Source organism: Sphaerodactylus townsendi, linkage group LG08, assembly GCF_021028975.2.
Source record: "Sphaerodactylus townsendi isolate TG3544 linkage group LG08, MPM_Stown_v2.3, whole genome shotgun sequence".
NCBI classification, from domain to species: Eukaryota; Metazoa; Chordata; class Lepidosauria; order Squamata; family Sphaerodactylidae; genus Sphaerodactylus; species Sphaerodactylus townsendi.
In genome coordinates this window covers 34,246,363-34,270,994 of record NC_059432.1, presented here as the reverse complement: position 1 = coordinate 34,270,994, position 24,632 = coordinate 34,246,363, and the positions used below count along the sequence as shown (strand labels likewise).

Genomic DNA, 24,632 nt, shown 5'->3' with positions numbered 1-24,632 from the left:
TAGATACACCCCTGGCATGAGCGTAACATACAATCACCACAGTCTGAAAGCATAAAATGATAAGTAGATATTAGGAAAAACTTGTTCTTCGCAGATGGCATCTTCAAATCCAGTAATCTCTTCAGGCTGTTCACGGGCATCTTGGGCACAGATGGAGAAACTGCGGTGCACGGCTGACTTCTCAAAGTACAACGATCTTCTGAAAAGTGCAACTACGTGACCATCCCTACATTTTGTTGCGTGTGTTAATTTCACTACTGGGTCTACTGAACGTCGATCTATTGCGTAGGGAGAAAAAAAATATGACTCTCCCCCTTCCCCTTTTAAATTTGTGGTTCTTTTATCTGTGTATAATAACGGTTCCTTCTTAAAAATCCCCTTTGGCTGTATTCATACGTCCTCTCCTATTGTAGCATTAGTACAGTGTGGTCGTGGAAAGTGCCTTCAAGTCCCAGGTGACTTATGGCGACCCAGAAGGGTTTTCAAAGTAAGAGACCTCCGGAGGTGGTTTCCCTTTGTCTGCCTCTGCATGGGCTGAGAGAAATGGGACAGGCTCCAGTTCACCCAGGAGGCTTAGGTCCGCGACCCTTCACCACTACACCAGGCTGTCCCGACGACTGGCTGGATTTCTCTGGGCAGAAGCGCGCGCCTCCGGTGCGCAAAGCAAGGAGGGCGCGCGCGTTTGCGGGGGAGGGCCGCTCGGCCTCACCCTCCGCTTGCACGGAAAACACCAGTTCCGCCTTCAGTTTCCTCGGCCGGCCTATGAGGACGAAGCGAATGCAGGAGGGGGTGGCGGAGCCGCTTTTCATTGAGCGCTGATTGGACAAGGGGAATGACCTGAGGGCCTGGGCGAGGCGCACGCTTGGGGACTCCGCGCGCCCTTCCTTTAAGGAGGGCCGGGCCGGCTGTGGGGCGAGTGGCCAAGATCTTGGCCGGCTTGGCGTCTTCCCTTCCTTGGTTGCTGCCTCCAGTCCCGGTGAGTGGCATTTGCCCTTGGCAGGTTTGGAAGGTGGGAGCAAAGCTGCCGTGGCACCGTCTTGCTGGGGAGACTGGTTGGGGGTGGAGCGGTGCCCTGGTTCCTCTTAGGCTGAAGTCTCTTTCTTGCCAGGCTTCGCTTATAGTAAGCACGCGGATGCGCTGCTTGTGAGGAGGATGCAGCTCTTGGAAGCAAAACGTGGGTCGGAATCTCATGGAAAGAGGGACTTGCCTTTTCCCGGTGCAGCAGTGCCGAAAAGGGGGATCCGCCTTTGGGAGGCTTCTCCCGACACTGCTCTTTTTAGGGGCTCTTTTCCGGAACCTACCCGATCTTACTCGAAAGACTTTGCAAAAGGGGGGCAGGCAGTAGCTTTGCAAGTTCACCCTCACGTGCAGGGCGGAAAGGGAGAAGTACAACCCCGCTGAACTAGAGATGAATTACAGTAGCAAATAGAAAGACCCCTGGGGGAAAAAACGTTATCCGTCTTTAATGTGATGGTTGGTCCTCGACTACTACCCCCTTACCATCCTTTTTCTTTAATTTCTGGGCAACAGAATTGAAGGCACGGCTCAATTCCCCTTCCTAGTACGGTAGAACTCTTGTTATTTATTACTTCCTTTTCTAGGATTTTCTGTTCTTCACCCCATGGATGGAAGGTAACGGCATGCTGCTGCAGAAGGCAGGGTGCATTTGTGCATTCTCCCTTTGGACAGTATAATGGAGTTGTCTGTGTGCATGCTCCTGGGGACCGTGCTTTTTGCAGATTACCAGTCAAACAGAAGAATGTATGTTGCCACACATAGAAGGCAAAAAAGGGGAAAACTGCAACAGAGGTGAAAACCAAGAGATGAAAAGTTCCAGACAAGCAGTATATGTATGTGTGTAAGGCTTCAGGCAGATGTGCAGAGGTTGTGGCAGAGGCCAGCAGTCTGGTTCCTCTTTGTGTGTATTTGCACAGAGCTAGAGCAGAATTATGAGTTCAGCAGTTCTGTGCTTACAGTTCTCTGACTTTTCAACATACTTTGAATTTTCCCATGTGGATAAGCCATGTATTGCTGCTGTGGCTGCCAAAACAGAATAGCAATTGTTGTGCTTTCACATGACAGATTTCCCGTTTCTTGGTCCCCAACAGTGGCCATGCTCTCCACCCCCACAATGCACCACCAGGGCTTTTCCAGATTTTTGTTTAAGTTAGCCGTTGAATATAAATATAACAATGTGTAAAGGGTTCTCTGAATTGCTAGCTTTCATTTAGAAAAAAATTAAGTCACTAGTTCTTTAACATTGCAATGGAACGTACAATAGATTTTTGTATTTGAAAATGAACGCTGAGAATTCAGAAAAAAAACTGTTATTGAAGAAAGGCACTAAAATAATTTCCAAAAGCAAAATCTTGAGGGGAGGGGGGGGGGGTTTGTTACCTCTCCCAAGTACATTTTTAGACACCCAGATAAGCCTGAACAACTAGAACCAAAACTGACATTATTTTTCTCTGCCACTAGTCATGGCTTGATCCAGATATGTTAGTTCTAGTCTCTGGGTCAACTTGTTTCTTCACTCATTTCACATCCCATCTAGCCTACATTTCACAGTTTCCACAGCGGTTCATTTTTACTTCCACACTGTTAGATGCATGTGTGTGCATATATGTTGTGTCACTGTTTTTATTTACAAAATTTATATCCTTTCTGCCTTTACGAGGACTGTCAAGGCAGCTAACAATTAAAAACATACATGATTAAATTACATGATGAAATCACTGAAACCTTTCATCTAAAGGTACATAATTTAAGCAATTTTAAATGAATTAAAAAAAACAAGCGTTAATATACATCCCAAACAATTAAAGTACAAATAGAATCCAAAAACATTGGCTAGAAAGGAAGAATAATTGAAGGAATACTGAACAAAACAAAAAAGCATTCATCCGCTAATAGAAGATAGCAACAGAAGAAAGCAGATGAATCTCTCTGAGGAAAGTTCCAGAGCTTTGGTGCCATAACTCATAGGCCCTCTCATAGGTTGCCACCAACCTATTTCAGAAGGCAGGGAAACCCAGATGGAGTCTCCAGAGATGACTGTAATGGTTGGGTGGGCTTATAAAGGATTAAGCATGTTGGTCCAAAACTGTATAGAGCTCTGAAGATTAAGTCCAGGACCTTGAATTGTGCCCAGAATCAAATTGGAAACTTATGTAGATGGGCCAAATAAATGCCAATTAAAAACAAAAAACCAATCCCCACCCCAGTTATATTTGGGGGGGGGGGGGAGAGAGAATGGCCACTGTGAGAAAAATGACTGCAATATGGACAGGATTGGGAACATCTGAACTTCTCTGCCCACACAGCAGCCATGCAGACTTTCCTGTGATCTTTTCCAGAACTTATGAACAAAGCAGGTCTGACAAAGATCAGAGGAAAGCCAAGAGGTATATGAATACACTGATGCTATGGGGAAGCAGGAATGAAGCCCACTTCTAAACAGCATCAAACCTAGGCCAAATTTCCCTGTGTAGAAGTAGATGTAAGAAATGTGGAAGGTAGTGCAACTGCTAATGCATACTTGTAATATGGAATCGGCGGGGGGGGGGGGGGGTGTGTTTAGGTTGCCGGCTTATTTATCAGCTCCTTTCTTTTGCATCACCTTGATAAGGCTCTTTTCCATACCTTGAGAAGGTTGGTGCTGCCTTGCGCCGAGAAGCTCATGACCAGGTCAGGCCATTTTTGTGGTCTGTTGGCTACCCTAGTTTATGTTGTATGTGCGACTTCTGTCCAGCTCTGTGACTATTTCTCATGGTCAGAAATTATTGAATTGTCATGTTTGGTCATGTGTGCTGACTGGCTATTAGAATAATTCTTCTCAGTCAGAATCTGGATTGCTCTTCATTAGTATCTACGGGCCTGAAGTTGGTTCTTGGTTACCCACATAACTTATTCTTCAATCTGACCACCAGTATCAACCCAATTCAAACAGTGTTGCACCCCAAAATTAGTTTTAGACTACCTCAACTCATTCATCCCCAAATTAGAAGGTACTGCTGGGCAATATGCCATACTGTGGTGTCCAGCCAAAAATCTCATTTTTGCCCAAAGTGTCTTCCGTCTTTGCAGTTATTAATAAAGTTACTCCTGTGTTGCCCACTTGTGATATGATGTCTGCTCATCAGATTCTGTTTGTGAAAGGGAGAAATGTCACTTTCAGGGAAAATCGGCTCAGTTGGGGAATAACCTTTTTAAAAAAGCCTTGTTTCTTTTCCTAGCAGTTGCTTTCTTTGTATCTTCCTTGTCAGACTGTGTGAAAGGCCACCCACAAAAGGGAACAGGAAGGTTTGATCTAATTTAAGTAGGGAGTGCTTACTCCAGTAGTATTTATACTTCCCTTTTCCCCAAAAAAGCATCTGGTGAGTAATGTTTTCTGAAATAATATGAGAATCAGTGTATCTAATTGAATAGAAAGCTGAGTACAGATTTGGAAATTCAAGACCCATTTTTACCATGGCATTAGTTCCAAGCTGTGAGTAAATGCCAAATACATTCTTCCCTGGCAGGCATTTTGGGTAGAGAACTATTTGTGGTTTGTTTTGTATGAAGGGGGAGATTTGCTTGACCCTTTTGTCACTTCTCATTTTTATACGCTTGTCTTCCATTTTCCATCTGAAAAATAAGACAGATGGAAAATGGAAGACAAGCGTATAAGTAGTTTCAGTTAAAACAAATTAATAGCATGGCAAACTGATTTAATTAAAATACACAAGTTTCTAGGGCAAGTATGCTAACTGTCTAACAACCTGCTTTTACAATGCAAAATTCTGTTTTGCAAATATAGCCTTTTATTTAACCAAAGAATGTAATCATTTGATTGCACAGACCATGCATAGCTTTGGCACCACAGAGTTTTGTCTGCAGAGACTTTTCAGTGCTCACGCAAGATAGCACTGCTACCCTGTTTCCCCGAAAATATGACATCCCCTGAAAATAAGACGTAGTAGAGGTTTTGCTGAAGTGCTAAATATAAAGCATCCCCCGAAAGTAAGAGGTAGCAAAGTTTTTGTTTGGAAGCATGCCCGTCGACCAGAGCATGCAGCTGTGAAGCGGAAAAATAAGACAACTCCTGAAAATAAGACATAGCGCATCTTTGGAAGCAAAAAATTAAATAAGACACTGTCTTATTTTCGGGGAAACAGGGTATTCTCTGGGCCTAGAGATCTCCGGGAATTACAAGTGATCTCCCAACTACAGAGGATAGTTTCTCTGGACAAATGGCAGTTTTGATGAAAGGACTCTCTGGCGTCAGAACACTACTGAGCTCCCTTCTCTCCCCACACTGTCCTCCCCAAGGCCTTTCCCCAAAGCTATATAAATTTCTGAAGTTACCAACCCAGTGCAAGGACAGCAAGCAGGATTTCTCTCTCTCCTTTTTAATTAAAATATTTTTTCTTTTTAAAGAAAATAAATATTACAAATGTACAACTATAGACTCATCATCATCTGACACATATAAACTTCGGTTAAGCATATATTAATTACCCTGCCCTACAACTTCATCATCGTTAAAAAAATCACATTGCCATACTTTCCTAAATAATCAGAACTCAAATTTCAATATCTGTTGCTGCATATTTTGATAACCTTTATGGTTATTCAAATGCAATGCGAATAATTTCAAAGTATCTGCCAATTTAGAAGCAGACCAATCCTTCCAAGTCCACATATCTCTCTATGAGGGTATCTTGTCCGATGTCCATGTGAAGCACTCTTTAACCACAGTTACAAAGCTGATGATATTGGCTGGTCTTTCCATTTCAGTGCCAGCACCATTCTTGCCACAGTGAATAACTGAGATAGTTGGCACTTCTGCAGCAAATTCATGCAAATAGAGCAGTAGTTCAGTAAGTAGCACTTGGAAGAGCTGTAATAAATGAGCATTGCAAAATAACTTCAGTTTCTTTATGTGCATGACCCCCTTTCTTTTTTGTTTTTTGCAACTGGGCATGCCCACCTTAAATGGCGAAGAAAGGATTCTTTTACCTTTCCCCATTTCTAAAAAATGTCAAAATTTAGACAATCATGCAGTGGTCAAATAACAATGATAATGTGTTTTCAAACCATTTTCTCTGACCCCCACATTTAATGACATCTTCGAAACCTATAAAATGTTTTCTCCCATTTCTTCAGTGAGATGTACGATCAGTTTCCCACATGGTTTTACTATTCCACTTTGCCCCCCCCCCCCCCCTACTCTGGAAGCCTTCTTTCCTTTTTCCAAATCCCTTTAGGATGACTCTGCCTGTCAAGTATCAGTAAACAAGGTTAGGGCATCAGTTGTTTGTTCTAAAGTATTCCATTGACTAAAGTGAGACTTGCAATCTAAATTTACACAAGCTTACATGGACCTAAGAGACTGGAATTTCTAGCAGTAACTGCTAGTTATTGGGGAAATAGTTCCTGCAGGGACTTCTTTAAAAACAATATTTTACTGAGATTTTGTTTGTTTATTTAAAGCATTTGAGCCATAAATATAGTTATTGTTCCAAACTAGCTACTTGAACGTCTAGTTAGGTGTGCTCTTTGACCTACATTAACCTACAGTTGTATAGCACAATATTCTTCAATACTTAATTCTTAGTTTTGTAAATTAAACCTGTGGCTCTTGTGGGTAGGATAAAAGCCTTACTCTTCTGATTTACTGCCCTACTATTCACACATTAGTAGGACATATATATTTGTGAACCACCTCATAATAACCCCACAGGGCTGCCTCAAGTCAGCTTGCCTTGATGGCAAAAATACAAAAACCAAAATATTTGCCTGTGTTTATAACTACCTGTACATACATAATCACAGATTTCACTCTACTTATTTTCCTTGTAATTTGCTGCTATTAACACCTTTTGTTCTCTTCATCTACTATTCTCTTTCTTTTCTCATTCCAGTCCATTACCTTTTTATAATCATGTCCTAGAACCAGAGATCTGAGGATAAAGAATTGCAGAGTAGAGGGACTTTAATAGGACATTCAGTGTTTCAGTGAACATTGGCCCATTACGCATGGAACACTTACCTCGAGCCTGTTCACTCTGTGGTGGACTCAAAGTGGGCTATTCTCACATTTCTCTGTTTATATGTGAGGAGGCAGCCCAGAACCTTGCAGCTCTTGCAAGTCTCAAAGGGGCCTCTGGTTCTTTCATAGTCCTCTTAACTCCAACCATCAACAACCTTAAAGGCACAGAGCTGATATTTTCTTCCCTCTCCCTTCCCTTCCACACACATATGCACACTCTCTCACTTGCTCGCTCTGTATCTCTGCCACCATTGCAGGAAAAGAGAGAGACTTGTTTTAAAACAGAGACTTGCCTGAAATAAAGTTTTAAAAGCCCTCCCACCCATTGGGGAGGGTGGGAGCAGAGCTGGAGGGGAGCCCAAAAGACTCTTGCTTGTACTGTTCCTTGAAAAAAGCCCTCTCGGTTCTTATTTTATATCAAAAGATTGATCTCTCAATATGTGGACTTTTTGAGGAGCAGGAGGAAACTGGCAGCATGGGGAGTGTGTGGGCAAGGCGGAAGGCTCCAGGGCATCTGGCAACTGAGGTTGTGCTGTGCTGAGAATATGCTGATGAGGCTGGGCTGGTGGCAGAGATACTGAACTCAGACATGGGACAAAGATGAGGGAGTTCTCCTCCCCCCCCCCCCTTTGCCGCAACTACTATACACATGAGAGATTAATTTCTTAATTTCACTTGGGAAACCAGGAAGGAGCCAACAGCATGAAGAGAGGAGGTGAGGGAGAAGGCATGCAGAGCACTGCAAGGGAGTGGGAAGTCTGGCCATGGGCCATAAGAAGATGTCTGGGGCAAAGTTGTGCCCATTGGCAAATCTCCCGATCTGGTGTTGAAGCAAAAATTTAAATCATCTAGAAGTGGCTTGCTTGCTGCAGACAGAATGACAAGTGAAAATGGGGCTCAAGGAAATATGTCTGTACAAGAAATCTTGCTACAACAGACATTTGCCTACGACAGACACCGTGCACCAAACATATTGTACTTAATTAACTATTGTTAAGGGTACTTCACAAACAGAATTTTCCTTGAGCATAAAAGATATAGGTTGCTGCCTTGGTCTATCATGAGATCTAAAAACAAAACCCCACATTCCCCCAGCCCACCCAAACTCCCCATCAGGCTAGATGCAAAAAAATTGTGTGTGTGTGTGTGGGGGGGGGGGGTGTAGAGAAGGAAATTTTTCAAACCACAAGCAACCTGCCTGGCACCCCAACAGAACTCTCCAGCTGAGGCTATGGATCCCTGGGAAGAAAGAGCAAAAAATAATAATCAGTGCTTTCCTGGAAGCACATATTTGTGACTTTGACATGTGCCCTTTTTAAAGTAGGGCCCTATATGCCTAAGGCGCTTTATCTATTGCTGTTTCTAAGGAACACATTTTGGTTTTAATTGCACATTCTGTTTCTTGACTTTGTGGTAAATTATTAATTTTTATTATTAGTGTGGGGTTTTTCCCCCCCAAGGAAGCAATGTGGTCTGTCTGTGCTGAGGGATGAATTTTGTTTTTATACAGGCCAAAGATGTGGCTTTTCATAATTGTGTCCAGCTTGGCTCAAGGCCTTATAAGTTCAGAAGTGCAAAAATATGTGAATCCAGAAGCAACCATGAATATTGTAAGTCACTGATCTGATGTTGTTTATATTCTCTTGATATTCTCTAGGAGCAGCAGTGGCGTTTATATTCTCTAGGAGCAGCAGTGGCGTAGGAGGTTAAGAGCTCATGTATCTAATCTGGAGGAACTGGGTTTGATTCTCTGCACTGCCGCCTGAGCTGTGGAGGCTTATCTGGGGAATTCAGATTAGCCTGTGCACTCCCACACATGCCAGCTGGGTGACCTTGGGCTAGTCACAGCTTCTTGGAGCTCTCTCAGCCCCACCTACCTCACAGGATGTTTGTTGTGAGGGGGGAAGGACAAGGAGATTGTTAGCCCCTTTGAGTCTCCTACAGGAAAGAAAGGGGGAATTAAATCCAAACTCCTCCTCCTCCTCCTCCTCCTCCTCCTCCTCCTCCTCCTCCTCCTCCTCCTTCTTTTTCAGCAGCAGCAGCAGCAGCAGCATTTTCAACAAGCATTATTGCTCTGCTGAATGTTTGGTGTGCAAACTGCCACGTCAGGAGTGGGAAAAATTCCCATTTCTTCCACCCACTCTGATAAACATCTTTTGTGTTTGCTTTTTTCCATTGTTCTTTCTGTCTGCTGGTCATGCTGGAGAGGCAGGGAGAATGCACCCTTGTTGCCTTGGACAAGCTGTCTCTGCTTGCTTTTTAAAAAAAAATTGTCTGAAGTACTTGTATGACCGCTTGAGTTTAACTTTGTTTATCCCACTCAAGGATGAAACAGAGCATCCTAGATTGCTCTACTAGGTCCTTTAGCAATACAGCACTTGGTGGGTGATAGTGGATTCAAGGTTCACTTGTTCTGGCTTGAAGATTTTTTTAGCTGTTGGTTTTATGAACTAATTCTCATGTCCCAGTCAACTTATAGTTCAAAACTTCCTTGACAGAAATATGGTCATATGACTAGTTTTTGGTACCTTTTCTCTACTTTTTCCCCCCTTCTCGTGACCTTGTTGCCTTGATATGACCATCAGATTCTCACAAGACTGCATTCTTGCTAACCACAAGCTTCCGTTTTAGAGTACTTTCAGAATGCATTGAACTGTATGTGATTGTGAAGTTCCATGACTGGGATTCCTAATGTCTGTTCCAAAATTCATTCATGGGGTTTGTGCAACAACACTGTCTAACGACACTCTTCCATTTCTTTTTTTAAAAAATGTCCCCCTCCCAACAGTTTTTGGCCTTGTGGAGGGAGGAGAGATATCACATGGATATCTTCTTCTCTTTTCTACTTATTCTAAAAACTATGTGTGTGTATAGGACGGGGAATTAAAATCCCTTTATATTCACCACCATGACTGTTATTTTTAAGTTCAAAAACACATTGTGAGTTCTAGTCACAGGATTCCAAAGTTGAGTCTTGTTTGTCCAGAGTTAAGTGTTTCGTCATACTGAATTATGTATGCAGGTATGTGAAACTCAGTTGACGTTTGTCAAAGCACTTGAGTTAAGTCTTTGATCAATATAATCTGGTAAATATATTCTGGTAAAATATAAATCTTAAGGCAAGTTGATTAGCTTTGTAGAGTGCAGTTAGACAGTAATTGTTGCAGAAACCTGAATTACATCAGATATACAGCTCTGCTGTTGTCTCCATTGTCTTGATAGTCTTGTTCTTTAAATAAAATTCACTCAGCCCCCTGAATTGTTTGGCACAGTACCCTTTTAGCTTTATTTACAATTGGCAGTGTTGTCTTTTCTGCTAAAAATGGGGTGGAAACAGCAATGGAAAAATCTCCCTACTGGCTTCCTTGGGAGAGAAAAACAATACTTGTAAACATTTCACTTTTTAATGGTTTCAACTGTAAACTACCTGTGTTTTTCCTTTGCCAGAGTGAACTTATTTCCTTCAGGGGATATCCCAGTGAGGTATATGAAGTAGTAACAGACGATGGGTTTATCCTCGCTGTTAACAGAATACCTCATGGGAAAGGAAGCCCGTTGGACAAAGGTGAGTATGCCTTGCACACATATGTGTGAAATGTTTTAATACTCCAGGCAACTATGTTGTCTATGTTTTGTTTTGCAGGAGTTTGGCTTATATCCTGATTAAATAAATGCAAATGATATACTAAGGATTTTTTTTTGCAGTGAAAAACTAATTACTTCCTCAGAAAAGATCTTCTTCCCAGATATCTTGATAGGATTAGGAAAGGAATGACTTGGATTTTGTAATGGAACTTGTTTTTTTATCCCAGTGCTGGCTTGACCTCTGTTTTCATTTGGAAGTAAATAGAGCCAGCATGATGTAGTGGTTAAGAGCAGGTGGATTCTAATCTGCAGAACTGGGTTTGATTCCCCACTCCTCCACCTGAGTGGCAGAGGCTTGTCTGGTGAACCAGATGTGTATCTGCACTCCTACATTCCTGCTGGCAGTTTTTTGGAACTCTCTCAGCCCATCTACCTCACAAGATGTCTGTTGTGGGGCGAGGAAGGGAAAGGAGCTTGTAAGCCACCTTGAGTCTCCTTACAGGAGAGAAAGGTGAGATATAAATCCAAACTCTTCTTTTTATAAATGCACTTGATAGTCATGTTGTTCCTATATTTCAGAGTGCATAGTTCACAATGCTATAATAAGATTTAGGGAAGTTTAATGTGGGCGGGGCGGGGGGGGGGGAACCTTAAGTGATTACTTAGCAGCCTTTGTGTGTCATGACTTCCTGCAATGAAAGCTGCTTCAAAGTCCACACTGTCTTCAGTGACTTACCTTTCAGTGGCATTCTTGCTTGACACACGTATGTGCTTTCCTCCCCACCCCAGAAATCATTAACTGCAAAAACCACATTTTCAGTAATCGCAAAGGGAGATATGGTGTCTTCATTCATAGATAGCTGTACACTTTAAACAGTTGACTCTCTGCACACCAAAAACTTACAAACTAGCACAAAATGGAAGCTTATTTTATTTTTCATGATGATACCTTGCCTTTCCATCCCTTTAAAGGTAATTGAAACAGCTAACAACAACAAAATGATAAAATCGCTTTTTAAAAACCATTAAAGCTTACCAAAAAAAGACCATTCTCTTGACGTTCTCAAGACACCATTTTTCAGTCACTTACTCAAGAATGGAACATTTGAGACTGGTTGATACTTATTGAGATCTCCTGGGTCCAGGGTGGGCTTCTTTAGAAACACATACTCCATAGCTTGTTTGATGTCTGGGCAACCATCCTGCCGATCAAGGCATTACCTACCTCTCAGACCCAGATAGCCAGGAAATGAGGATACTTAGCTGCCAAGTGCTTCATATTTGTGCTTTTTAAAAATGTGTTCCTGAATGAGGATTCCACTCACAAAGAAGCAATAGAATAGCCAGGGGCTGCCCAGTGGTTTGTGACATTTAAGCAAAGATATCCCCGTTGAAGTGAAGGCTGGAGCCTCTTATTCATCAAGTTGGGCTACTGTAGTTCCTGTTTTTGACTGATGCTTCTTCTCCTTTCTCCCTGCTCTTGATTTGGAGTAGTGGAACTAGCTTAACTGATTGCCCTAGTGGTTTTTAATTGATGCAAAATATTGCATTGCATATATATTTGGTAGTAAGCTTTGGAACATGTAGTTCTTGTTCCTAGATCTCAGGGTTGCCTTTAGAGTACATGTCTCTTGGCATATTCAAAGATGCTTATTACAGAGATAAACCATAAAGCAAGGCTTTGGTTTCATATTTGCAGTGTGGAAGCTTTCAAGGCATGCAATCAGAGAGATGCAATTAAGTGGATAGGTCTTTTCTCATGAGACTGATACTGGTGTTTTGATTTCCACACCTGCCTATCAGCTGAGAGCTTCATAATTCCAAATAAATGTTGAAATGTAAGTGTTCATTTACCTAGATTTCTGCAGTCTGAACAGATTCATTGCAGGCCAAAAACAGCCAATTGTGCAAGGTCCTTCTGTTTGTTTATCTGTTGGTTACATATGCCGTGTGGGTAGGCAGTGGCATGCTATAGCCTGATCTGCCAGAACTTGGAAGCTAAGCAGGATCAGTAGTTGAAAGGCAGACCACTACGGAAGACTCTGCAGAGGAAAATGGCAGTGTAGTGTAATGGTTAAGAACAGTTGGACTCTAATCTGGGGAACTGGATTTGTTTCCCCGCTCCAACTCATGAAAATAGCTAGATGACCTTGGGCTAGTCACTGTTCTTCAGAACTCTCTCAGCCCCTCCTTTTTCACAAGGTGCCTGTTGCAGGGAGAGGAAAGAGTTTGTAAGCTGCTTTGAGATTCCTTAAGATTAGAAAAAGCAGGGCATAAATCCAAGCTCTTCTTCTAATCTGCTGAACCAGGTTTGTTTCCCCAATTCTACACATGAAGTCTGCTGGATTACCTTGGTCTAGTCAGTTCTCTGAGAACTCTCTCAGTCTCACATACCTCATAAGGTGTCTGTTGTAAGGAGAGGAAGGGATGAGTTTGTAAGCCACTTTGTGACTCCTTACTGTTGAGAAAAGTGGGTTATGAATCCTCTTCTTCTCTGCTTTTCGCTTGCCTTTAAAACTTTTGCTGGGGTTGCCCTAAATCAGCTGTGACTTGGCAGTACTTTACACACATGCTGTGTGCCTTATCTATAGCTGCTGTGAAATGGTCTAGCAAAAGGAGATCTGATGAATCAGGCATTGGTAATAGAATGTGAACAATGTTAAATTGCTTTCTTTTCAGATCCTAAGCCAGCTGTGTTTCTGCAGCACGGTTTGCTCGCAGATGGCAGTAACTGGGTGACCAATTTTGACTATAACAGCCTGGGCTTTATTCTGGCTGATGCTGGCTATGATGTTTGGTTAGGAAACAGCAGAGGCAATACGTGGTCTCGAAAGCACAAAAACTATACGGTGACGCAGGAAGAATTCTGGACATTCAGGTACAGTGAGCTTATTGGTGACGCTTATATGCTCCAGTGATGCTCTTCCTATCTGTGGGGAATTGCATGCTTGTAGCATAATTGGTGAGATCATTAAATGTTGTGACCTTGGACTGAGTTTGGTCAAGCTAGGCTTCAGTGAAACCCAACCAAATGAGTTGATGCCCAGTTTGTTCATGCTTATTCTTTCCAAACTGAGTTTCTCACTCGATAGTATCAGGTGGATCCTTCTATGTATATTTAATGTGGTCTGCTCCTACTCTTCCTTTACAGTTTCGATGAAATGGCTAAATACGACATCCCAGCTTCAATAAACTTCATCCTGGACAAAACTGGACAAAAGCATGTATATTATGTTGGCCATTCACAGGGCACCACATTGGGTAGGTCAACAAGCGTCTTCATGCCTTTTGGCAATTCTAATAGCTACAAATTCTTTTGTATGTTTACTGCTGCAGGTTGCTTCCTGCAGAGAATTTGTTCATAGTAAAGCAATTATGTATGAAGCCACTGGAAACAAATAAGGATTCATTCGGTTATCTGAGAATTGCGGTGTGGGTTTTGTTTGTAAATGCTTCTGGATTAAGAAGCTGACTCAAGATGAAGCAAATTAAGAGCGCAGTGTTACTCCTGTCTTTAGGCTTCTAGAGTAACTGCACAGGGCTAGACTGTTAGTTGCCGTGGGTCCTATATTTGGATTGCTTTAAAATGCTGTGAATACTACTGTTCCTTCATTTCTCAAAATAAATTCTAAGAATCTATAAACAGATTTTATGTGATGCAGAATAGTCCTGAATAAGTTGTATGTCCCCTGCCCATGCTTGATCAACCCCTACTATGTTCTGCAGTTTGTTTTATTTATTTATTAAATTTCTAGACCGCCCTCCCCCTAGGGGCTCAGAGTGGTGAACAACAGTAACAAAAACAGCTTAAAAACACAACATGAAACAACTAATTATCAGTAAGAAAAACCAGGAATCATATAGCGTCAGATGGCATTTCATCCCTCCCCACTTTTATGCCCACGGGAGGCCAGATGAAATGGCAGCGATGTATTTAACCAGGCTGGCCAAATGCCTGGTGTAACAGGTCCGTCTTTCAGGCCAATACAAAAACAAAACAGAGGAGCTGTCAATCACTTGATGGGTTTCAATGTAGGGTTGGTAGGTCAGAGAACATGCAAGGCTAAACAGGAAGAACAATGAAAGTACAGCAGGATGGAGATTGATCCTTCAGCTATTGGTTTGGGGCTTTATTCTTAGGTAGGTGCTAAATGCACTATTCAAGTCACTATAAATGACATTACTGATGAACAATATTTATTTATTTATTTATTTATTTATTTTTATTTATTAGATTTTTATACCGCCCTATCCCCGAGGGGCTCCGGGCGGTGTACAACAGACAATACAGACTTACATTTCTTTTGATTTTTATGATGTTACAAAAATATCTCCAATTTATGGCTGTAAATGCAGATAATGATTATAAATCATAGTGTGCTCTATTACAGTTATTTGTGATAAAAGGAGGGGGGAAATCCAACTTAGACTATGCTTATTTAAAAACCATTTGCTTATTTAAATAAACAAGCTGTGTAGCTTATTTAAAAACCATTTGCTTGCATGTTCAATCACAAATGCAGTTTGCTGAAGTGTTGACCTTGCAGAAGACTGTGTTGTTTTTTAAATATGTTTCTGGGTTCTCTTCCCCACCTGTCTTCTCAGGTTTTATTGCATTTTCAACAATGCCACAACTAGCTAAGAAGATCAAAATGTTCTTTGCTTTGGCACCAGTAACTACAGTAAAGTTTTCAAACAGCCCTATGATCAAGCTTGGAATGTTACCTGAATTTATGTTCAAAGTACGTATGTTGGGCAAGAGGTTTGCCTGGGGCACAGTGAGCAAATAACAGTGGGTGCTGCCAAGGACTAAGGAACATGTTTCTTTATTAATTTGTACACACTTGAAGAAAAGACCAAACACACATTTCAAGAAAAAGGCAGAAGGAACTGCTGGTTATTAAAGGGAGTATGGCTGACCTTGCAAACTTTTGTAGTGTTCTTAAACATCCTCTAGTGCTGCCCTCAACAGAGGCCCCTTCCGCCCATGCAGAATAATGCGTTTTCAAACCACTTTCACAACTGTTTGTAAGTGGATTTTGCTATTCCGCACAGCTTCAAAGAGCATTGAAAGCAGTTTGAAAGTGCATTATTCTGCATGTGCGGAAGGAGCCAGAGTTACACTTTCTGAGTTCATTGAGCTCAGTAAGCTTAGAAGGGGTTCATTCAGCTTAGGATCTCACAGTACCCTGTCCAAGTCAGCCAGTTCTGCAACATGTTATCAAGGTACTGAGGAACTTCCCTATAGCTCTTCTCATACTTTATCATTCACTATAGTGGACTAGTGTGGGCCTGAGCTAGAATGAAGAGGGAATTGTGTTACTGGTCCTTGTGTGCTACAAGGAGGTACTGAGTGAACCACAGCTACAGGTAACTCAGCTGGCTTTGCAGAACTACTTAAAGGGATAATTATGGTCTCATTTTTATCAGGCTATTTAGCATCAAGTAAAACATGGCTGTAAAGGGAAGGGGCTAAGCTAGTAGGCTAATAGAAGAGAACTAGTCATGTTACTGTTTGGACTTGCATACACAGGATGTACATTTCTGTGCCCACTCCCTGGGCTCAGAGATGCTTGCTGATTACAGGAGGTTGTTTGTTGTGTGTTGGCCTTCCTTAAGTGTGATCGCTACATGCCTGAGCTTCACTGTCTGTATTTGTAAGTTCATTCTCTCCTTAAATGTAATATACCAAAATGGCTGTGTTCATGCATACCGTGATCTTGTACCCACAAGCAGTGTTGGGAAATCAATCCCTAAACATTTAACTGAGTAATGGGGCTGCCACTGAAGAAACTTCTCTTAAATGGAGTATATTTGTATGAAAACTATCAGTTCTCCTTAGTATGTTAAATTAAACAGACCCTTTCATTAAGGTCCATGGCAGGTTCCATGTGCCCTGACAGTTTGACAGGTTATGTCCAAAATCAATACATAATTGCTTCTTTAATACATTGGTGTGCATGCCTGTCTCCTGAGTGTCCTGTGATGCTCGCTGAGCATAAATGTTGGGAGCAGAAACAGGCGGTTCTAAAGGTATGTGAGATTTTCAGATGAGAAATCTCAAATGTTGTTCAGTGATGGGCTTGAAACAGGAATGTAATAGAGGGAGCCTGTGATGGATCTGAGGCTGTCAAACCCCTGAAGGGAAAATCAGCTGTTCAGATGAGCCCATAGGAGTGCTGCTGCAGCACCCAATCACCTTTGAGAAGGGGGATGAGATGTTGCAGGAAACTCCAGAGACAGAGGAGTTAAGTTCTGCCTCAGGCAGAGGGCGGTTCTGGTCTGACTCAGGAAAAAGAGGGTAGCTCTGCCTGGTAGTGTGGTTTAGCTCTGTGGAAAAGGTTAGAGTGCTTGGTGGTTTGACCTGTCTCGGGTTGACCTGTCTCGGGTTGGGCAGACCTTGTACAATTTACAATTCAGTCTGATTCTGGGGAAAGAGCAAGCTGGTGTGGGTAGAATCCTGTGTTTGAGGGGGGATCAAACCCAGTGGCTAATCAATAAAAGTCTGTTTGTGCCTGAAAGCATTGTAGAAAAGTCCATCCCTCTTTGAATTCATAACTAGTTGCTTGTTGGGAATGAATGGACAGAGTTGTGGAGAAAAAAATGGAACTTTGTTTTTATACATGACATCAGCTGCAAGAAGAAATTTTTGCACAATTGAAAACTGTTGGTGGATTACTTGGGTAAAACAGAAAAAAGTTAATTGATTATTAGGAGTTCTGAAGATTACTGAATTGTAATTTTAAGACTTAACAAAAAAGTATTTTAATTATCAGTAGTAGTTATTAGGTTGGGACTTTAAGTATGTGGTTAAAGAGCAAGTGATATTAATTTTAACTGTTCACATTTGATGTAGATGAAATTGGAAGTCCTTAAGTTAAAATTCTGATCTTTTTTCTGTTTTTTTGTCAGCATTTCAAGTACCAATAAATTTAAACGTCATCATTAAATACTTTCTAACAGTTTGCGACTTGACTCATGAGAAAATGACTGTGTGTCTCCGTTTTGCTTGTTTTGGCAGGAAGTGTTTGGAATGAAGGAATTCCTTCCCCAGAATGCAGCAATAAAGTGGCTTGCTACTCACATTTGTGACCACGTCATACTTGATGACCTTTGTGGCAATTTCTTCTTTGTGCTATGTGGGTTTAATGTAAGAAACCTAAACTTGGTAAGTTCCTTCTATGCCTACCAATGTGCCTTTGTAGAGGTTACCATGCAGACCATTCCGAGGTGTTTTTGAAACCCCTTTGAAATGAGTGGAAGGTCAGAATTCATTGGCACACATTGAATTATATGTTAGGCACATGACTGGGTCATGGTCACAATACAGTTCCCCACAGAACTCTGGCACAGTTCCTTGCTGACACTTACGTCACTCTTAAAAAATAACAACAAATGTTATTTTTGGCTTTTTTGAAACTACAAGCTTGTAGACTTAATTATTGGCCATTGCCCCTTTGGACTAATGCAAGAAAAAAATGTTTATTTTTTTGAAAAAGATTGTGGCTAAAAGTCCACTGGAGCATGGCATGTGGCAGTATTTTATCTAGTATGTGAATGATATGAGACTATTTCCAGGAATAGTGGAATAATGTGGCACAAGTAGACGCGTGATGGCAGAGACTTAGTCTGCAGAAACTCCAGCCTGCAATGCCACATATGTGGCATATTTTCCATTATGGGTGAGAAGCAGTTTGCTTAAAGGAAATCTTCGTACCTGTATAAGTGTTAGAAGTTATACTAATTAAGTACACAGTGCTTATTGGTGGGATGAGAGTTAGAGATAGGGGTTTTTTTTAGCTTCTGCTAGCTTGTCACCTAGGGCCCCAAATGGATAGGATATTAATATTACCCGCTTGGAGCCCTAAAAATTAATGGCACAAACTCTGTGGGGTGGGATAATGTACATTGGTGGGAAGAGGGGAGCTAGTAGGCTCGCAGAACCCCTCCCAGCTGAGAGATGAAAAATTAAAACCACCTGTTTGAGAAAAGTGTGCCAAGGCACAGTGGAGGCATGTGGGTTGAAACAAAAGCCTATGTTGTACCAAGGCTGGAAAGCATTCTTAAGTTTCTTGCTGCTTTATGCCCTTTATTTGATGCAGGAGGGAGAATGCCTACATAAGAACATAAGAACAAGCCAGCTGGATCAGACCAGAGTCCATCTAGTCCAGCTCTCTGCTACTCGCAGTGGCCCACCAGGTGCCTTTGGGAGTTCACATGTAGGATGTGAAAGCAATGGCCTTCTGCGGCTGTTGCTCCCGAGCACCTGCTCTCTTTGGGGTTTATTTCTTAATATTCTGCAATATTATTCACAGCATTCAAATTATATTCCCTTTTCATATATGTTGGCTTTTTCTGTAGAATGTATGCTAGGTGATTTTTTTGTTATAAGATGGTTTGTTATAAGATGGTTTGACTGTATTGGTTGTTCAGACACACTGACCCACATCCCAGCTTTCTTGTGACTCAAGGCACTAGGAGGGCACTAGTTTCAAGGCACTTATTTCTTGTGACTCAAGGCACTAGGAGGGAGCAGGAAGACTTGGGTGTTTCTTAAATAGCTACGGCCTACAGGAGACAAGACACTCAACCATAGTGTGCTCAGGGAGGGAGGGGTTTCCCAAAGAGGATCGGAATTCTTCACCAGCATGCACTTCAGGCAACTTGAGCTCTTTCAACTTCTCACTGTTTTTAGAACAGATGGTGGGGATGAGCAAGAAAGTGAGGACCATGATAGGACTGTGTCAAGGAACCATAGCAGTAAACTGTCATTTCTGTACCTACAAAGGAGAAAAGGGTAGTGCGTTATCTGTTCTGTCCTAATTGCAAAATCACATTGTGTTAATTTGAAGCAAGGTGGGTTTCAATAGAGATGGAAGAAGCCTCACTGTATTGTTTCTTTTCAAACAAAACAAATATCAGAAGGGAACAAAGTGGCTCTGTCTGACTAATGAATAATCCTAGTAAACGAAGTTTCTTACACTGTTGCAGACACGAGTTGATGTATATTCGACACATTGCCCTGCTGGAACTTCTGTCCAGAACATGCTTCACTGGGCTCAGGTGAGGCCTTTGGATCTTCTTGGAAATATCATGTTTGCTGCATTGATTTCATATTTAGAATGGCTGGCTTTGAAAGAACAAGCTGGAAATAGCTAATGTAATGGTAGGATAACAGGCAACCCTCATGTTAGTATTGTGTTTATTCAGAATCCAATGAGGGATATAATACCAATTAAGCAGAAATAAGGTTAATAGCTACTTCTCCCCTTGGTAAGCTCACATCATTAGCATACTCACTGCAAAAGGTTTGCTCCTTTCTCTTCTATAAGGAGTCTCAAGGTGGCTTACAAACTCCTTTTCCATTCCTCTCCCTACAACAAGACACCTTGTGAGGTAGGTGGGGCTGAGAGTTCTGAGAGAACTATGACTAGCCCACGATTACCCAGCAGGCTTCATGTATAGTTCACCAGATAAGAGTCCACTGCTCATATGGAGGAGTGGGGAATCAAACCCAATTCTCCAGAGACCACCTGCTCTTAACCACTACATTTTGCCAACTAAGTTGCTGCCTTGGGCACTGAAAGAAAAATGTATTTATGACAAAGAGGTTCCTACATGTGGTAGATTGGAGGGGAAGAGAATGTGGAGCTTGAACAGATGAATATTGGTCAGCAACTGCAAAAATGGATATCAGTTCTAGTCTCCAGTTTCCCATCCTCCAATACCTATTGCTTTTATTTCTGACTGACCAGTTTAGCTTTCTCCCTAAGAAGAAGAAATAATTATTAGCCAGTTGGTGCATAACCTTCACTGCCATTTGTATATCCAGGTGCTTGTAATTCCTGCCTGTATGGGTGCTATGATGATTTATAATGACATACACCTATTTGCATTTTTTTAAGGTGACCAAGTCTGGTCAGTTCAAAGCTTTTGATTGGGGAAGCAGGGCAAAAAACATGGCGCACTATAACCAGGTAAGAATTCGTCACTGTTGTTGAGAGTCATTTCTGATTGTAATTCAGTCAGATCTGGTTCAATCATGTGAATTATTTTACTTGTGCATAAGTCGAAGCTAGTGATGCTTTGCAGTAGGTAGTATGAGCTCAGGCCAGAGTTCAAAGTGTCTATGCTAGTTTAAAGGAAATAATTGGTAAGTAAACCACATCAACAAGATCTCTGAAGAGAGGGGATGAGTTCATTTTCTAAATGATCTTCCATTTTAATTATGTGATCAGTCAGCATGCAAGGAAAGTCAGTGTGTTCTGGCCTTCTTCAGTATGATTGCAACTTGAGAGTGGTGTCCGTGGCTTGTTCATGAGCTAACAATTGAGCATTTATGGCATATATATGTCGTGCTTCTGTTCCCTTCCTTTGAAAATGAAAGCTGGTGTGGTCTAGACCAATGGTTCTCAACCTTCCTAATGCCACGACCCTTTAATACAGTTCCTCATGTTGTAGTGACCCCCAAACCCCGTTCGACCCCCAAAGGGGTCACAACCCCCAGATTGAGAACCACTGGTCTAGACTAAAGGAGCTGCAGTCAGTCTTGCATTCCCCGTCACCATTTAAATTTTTAAAGCATGTCTCTGCTTAACTGCATAAAGTGGGATTCTAATCCAGTTAGAGAGGTTGGCAAATATGTAAAAGGTTTTCAGTGGCATGTTGGTTATTATACACTTGCATTATAGGCACTATCTGGTGGTGTCTTGACATTCACAGACACACTCTGCACAGCAGTTCTACTGGAAATGGTGGCTCTCTTTGCTAGCATAATTTTATGCACGTCACAGCTATAGGAGCATTCATCTAGAACATGTCTGCAACCTGCGGCTCTCCAGATGTTCATGGACTACAAATCACATCAGCCCCTGCCAGCATGGCCAATTGGCCATGCTGGCAGGGGCTGATGGGAATTGTAGTACATAAACATCTGGAGAGCCGCAGGTTGCAGACCCCTGATCTAGAACCTTGTGTGTGTATGCATGTGGGGGGCGGAGCAAGAAAACAAGTTGAGAAATGGTTAACTAGTTTCTGCTTCCTCCACCAAGAAGTGGAGTGAGGGAACAAAATTTCAGAAAATGGGAGCTTTGAGCAATTGGGAAGTCAGGCACAAAATTGCTGCTTTCTGGCTGTAAATTGAGCAATATCCTGCCAATCCCCTCCACTCACCATCTTCTTTCTTTTCTCCCCACTCCTTTATATGTTTGCATATGTGAAGAATAGAGTTTATATGTTTGCATATGTGAAGAATAGAGTTGTGACTCCCTTAGCCCATGTTTGCTGTAAATGTCCCATTCCCTGCGTTCAGCAATGATGGGAACCCAGAGCCCACCAAAATTAGTTCCAGCTTGGTAACTATTCATGTTATATTTTGTTATATATAACAGTATTTGTGTTATATTTTGATTTGGTGAAAGAAGAGGGGTAGCCTCAGGGTGACTCCAGACACCCTGTTCCCCTACTGCCACTTCTCCACGCTAAGTCATTCTTCCCTGAGGCTGTTTTTTCTTTGCCAAAAAACTAAAAAAAGTATGTCAAGGAATACCACATGGACTTGGGTATGTAAAGTTGGCCTGAACAGTGAAAAATTATTGGAATTTCTCTCAAAATGCTTATAACTTTCTGTCTGAAATGTGAATAGAATTCTGACTTTCCCTCCCACCCCCATGAGATAATATGCTTTTTTGCTGTTGCACATAGCTTTAAACCACAAATAATTATTTTATTTCCTCCTCTCTTTTTTTAGCCAACACCTCCTTACTACAAAACAGAATCTATGGATGTGCCAACAGCTTTGTGGTCCGGTGGTCACGACTGGCTCGCAGACCCAAAGGATATCACCCTTTTGCTGCCACAGATCCCAAACTTAGTTTACCACAGGAATATTCCTGAATGGGAACATTTGGATTTTATCTGGGGCATCGATGCTCCAGAGCGCATGTACAGGGAGATGATTCAGCTGATGCAGAAAAATCCATAGATCTGTGGGTCGCTTGGAACTGTAATTTTGTAATGCTTCTTCAAGAAATTTGTATGCAGCACTTCGTTGTTACTTTGACAGTCTGGGGGGGGGGGGCACGAATCATAGTCAGGAGACAGCCACGGCCCTATGCCTGCAGAAATACCCTTCCTGGAGCACCTACCCCAGTGGAAGGGTAAATCTGCCAGTGGATGGCTGCATTCAGGAGGTGGAAGTGCCCTTCCTGGAGCACTTAACCCAGTAGAGGGGTAAATCTTCTGGGGTAGCAAGGGTGTTCAGGAGGCATGGCCAGGGGAGGAGCCAACTTTAGTTGCCTTCCACTCTGGCTTTGCCTCCTGATATGCAGAGGTACAACACATGGACTTAGGCCATGCTTTTGGGTGGCATAACCCCATTGAGCCCAATGGAGGGCTATACAGTGACAGGAGGGTTGGGGGGGGGGGTTGCTGCTGAAAAGCCCTTTGTAGATGGTGGGGTGGCACTAAAGTGGGTCCGCTCTTGGCCGCACCAGGGCTCTGAATTGGGCTGTAATTCCCACTGGAAAGACTTTTTTAAAAAAATTACAGTATTAATATTTCTGTCAACATACAGTGTATCAATATTGCAGGAGGCTGAGTTGTTGCATTGTTTGTAAGTACTTTAAATCCACACAGTCTCAGTGAATGTGTTCAAACAAAATCTAGGCTGTCAGAGAAAATACAATGCCTTGCTACAAACCACCAAAACCAATGCTCATTTAGAAGTGAAGCTGATGTTTTAAAAGTATCTGTTGATAGGAGGTTTGTTTAAAACTGCAGCTGAACTGGTAATAATGGAATGAAAGCATTTAGAAAGACATCCAGTGACCTTGTGGATGTGTCTTCCCATGTGTCGCTAGTGTCCATAGCACTAGTGGAAGTTTACATAGTTCAGACCTCTTAAGCGGACTCACTTCATGCTCCAGAGGAAAGTAGCACTTCGCTGGTTAATGATGCCGCATGCAAGCCCCAAGATTCCTATAGGATTCTGAGACGTAGGCTATTTACGCATTTGTATGGTGTTCACTTTCAGCATGCAGTCCATTTGGGTTTGATTCTTGGTTAAGCACATGTTTTTCCCTCTTCTGCACTTATCCTGCTCTCACATCTGTAAATCCCTGCCGCCTTACTATATCAGTGATTGCGAACCTTTTTGAGACCGAGTGCCCAAATTGCAACCCAAAACCCACTTATTTATCACAAAGTGCCAACACGGCAATTTAACCTGAATACTGAGGTTTTAGTTTAGAAAAAACGGTTGGGTCCGAGGCATGCGTTACTCAGGCATGCGTTACTCAGGAGTAAGCTTGGTGGTAGTCAGTGGCTTTGCTTTGAAGCAACCGTGCAACTCTTTGAATGGGTGAATTACAACCCTAGGAGGGTTTACTCAGAAGCAAGCCCCATTGCCAGCAACTGAGCTTACTCACAGGTAAAGGATCGTGCTTTAGTTCTTCCCATGAAAATCAGTGGGAAGACAGCGCTTAACAGGGTTACCTACACTGCTTCCCCAAAACTAGGTCTTAGGTTTAATGCTAATAATTGAGCCCAGCGGCCCAGGCCAGCCTAGATGTGGGGGGGGGGGGGCACTCTGTTTGGCGTGCCCACAGAAAGGACTCTGAGTGGCACCTGTGCCATAGGTTCGCCATCACTGTACTATATGATAACACTGAACACTCAACTGGAATCCTGATCTTAAACGCATTCTGTTGATTTCTTAATTAAATTTTGTTTCCCATAATGGAGGTCATGCGCACACACTAGTATACTAGTATAACTAGTCGTTTGATAGCTGAAGACTTTCAGCCCAGCCCTAAATAATTTCTATGAGCCTGCTGTTGTTGAAGTTGCAGCCTTAAGATCTCTGGCCCTGTGCATACCTTGTATCATTTTCTGTATTGCAGTGATATTGTGAAAGACATATGTTTAACCTTTGAGAAAACTCAGGATGGAGACTGTAGGTAGTCTGTGAACTTTTTAAATTTTCAGCTGCTGTTTTTAAAGAAACAAATCT

The 24,632-nt window shown here is 42.1% G+C and overlaps 1 protein-coding gene across 1 annotated transcript; it reads left to right on the top strand.

Moving 5' to 3' along the window:
• Positions 1-816: 816 nt before the first annotated feature.
• On the top strand, positions 817-23,890 carry LOC125437814 (putative lysosomal acid lipase/cholesteryl ester hydrolase). The gene is made up of 10 exons (XM_048505819.1): positions 817-976; positions 8,547-8,646; positions 10,484-10,601; positions 13,301-13,499; positions 13,773-13,882; positions 15,227-15,363; positions 17,643-17,789; positions 19,613-19,684; positions 20,527-20,598; positions 22,371-23,890. The coding sequence occupies exons 2-10, from the start codon at positions 8,554-8,556 to the stop codon at positions 22,602-22,604; spliced, it is 1,182 nt and encodes a 393-aa protein (XP_048361776.1). The 5' UTR covers positions 817-976; positions 8,547-8,553; the 3' UTR covers positions 22,605-23,890.
• Positions 23,891-24,632: the final 742 nt, after the last annotated feature.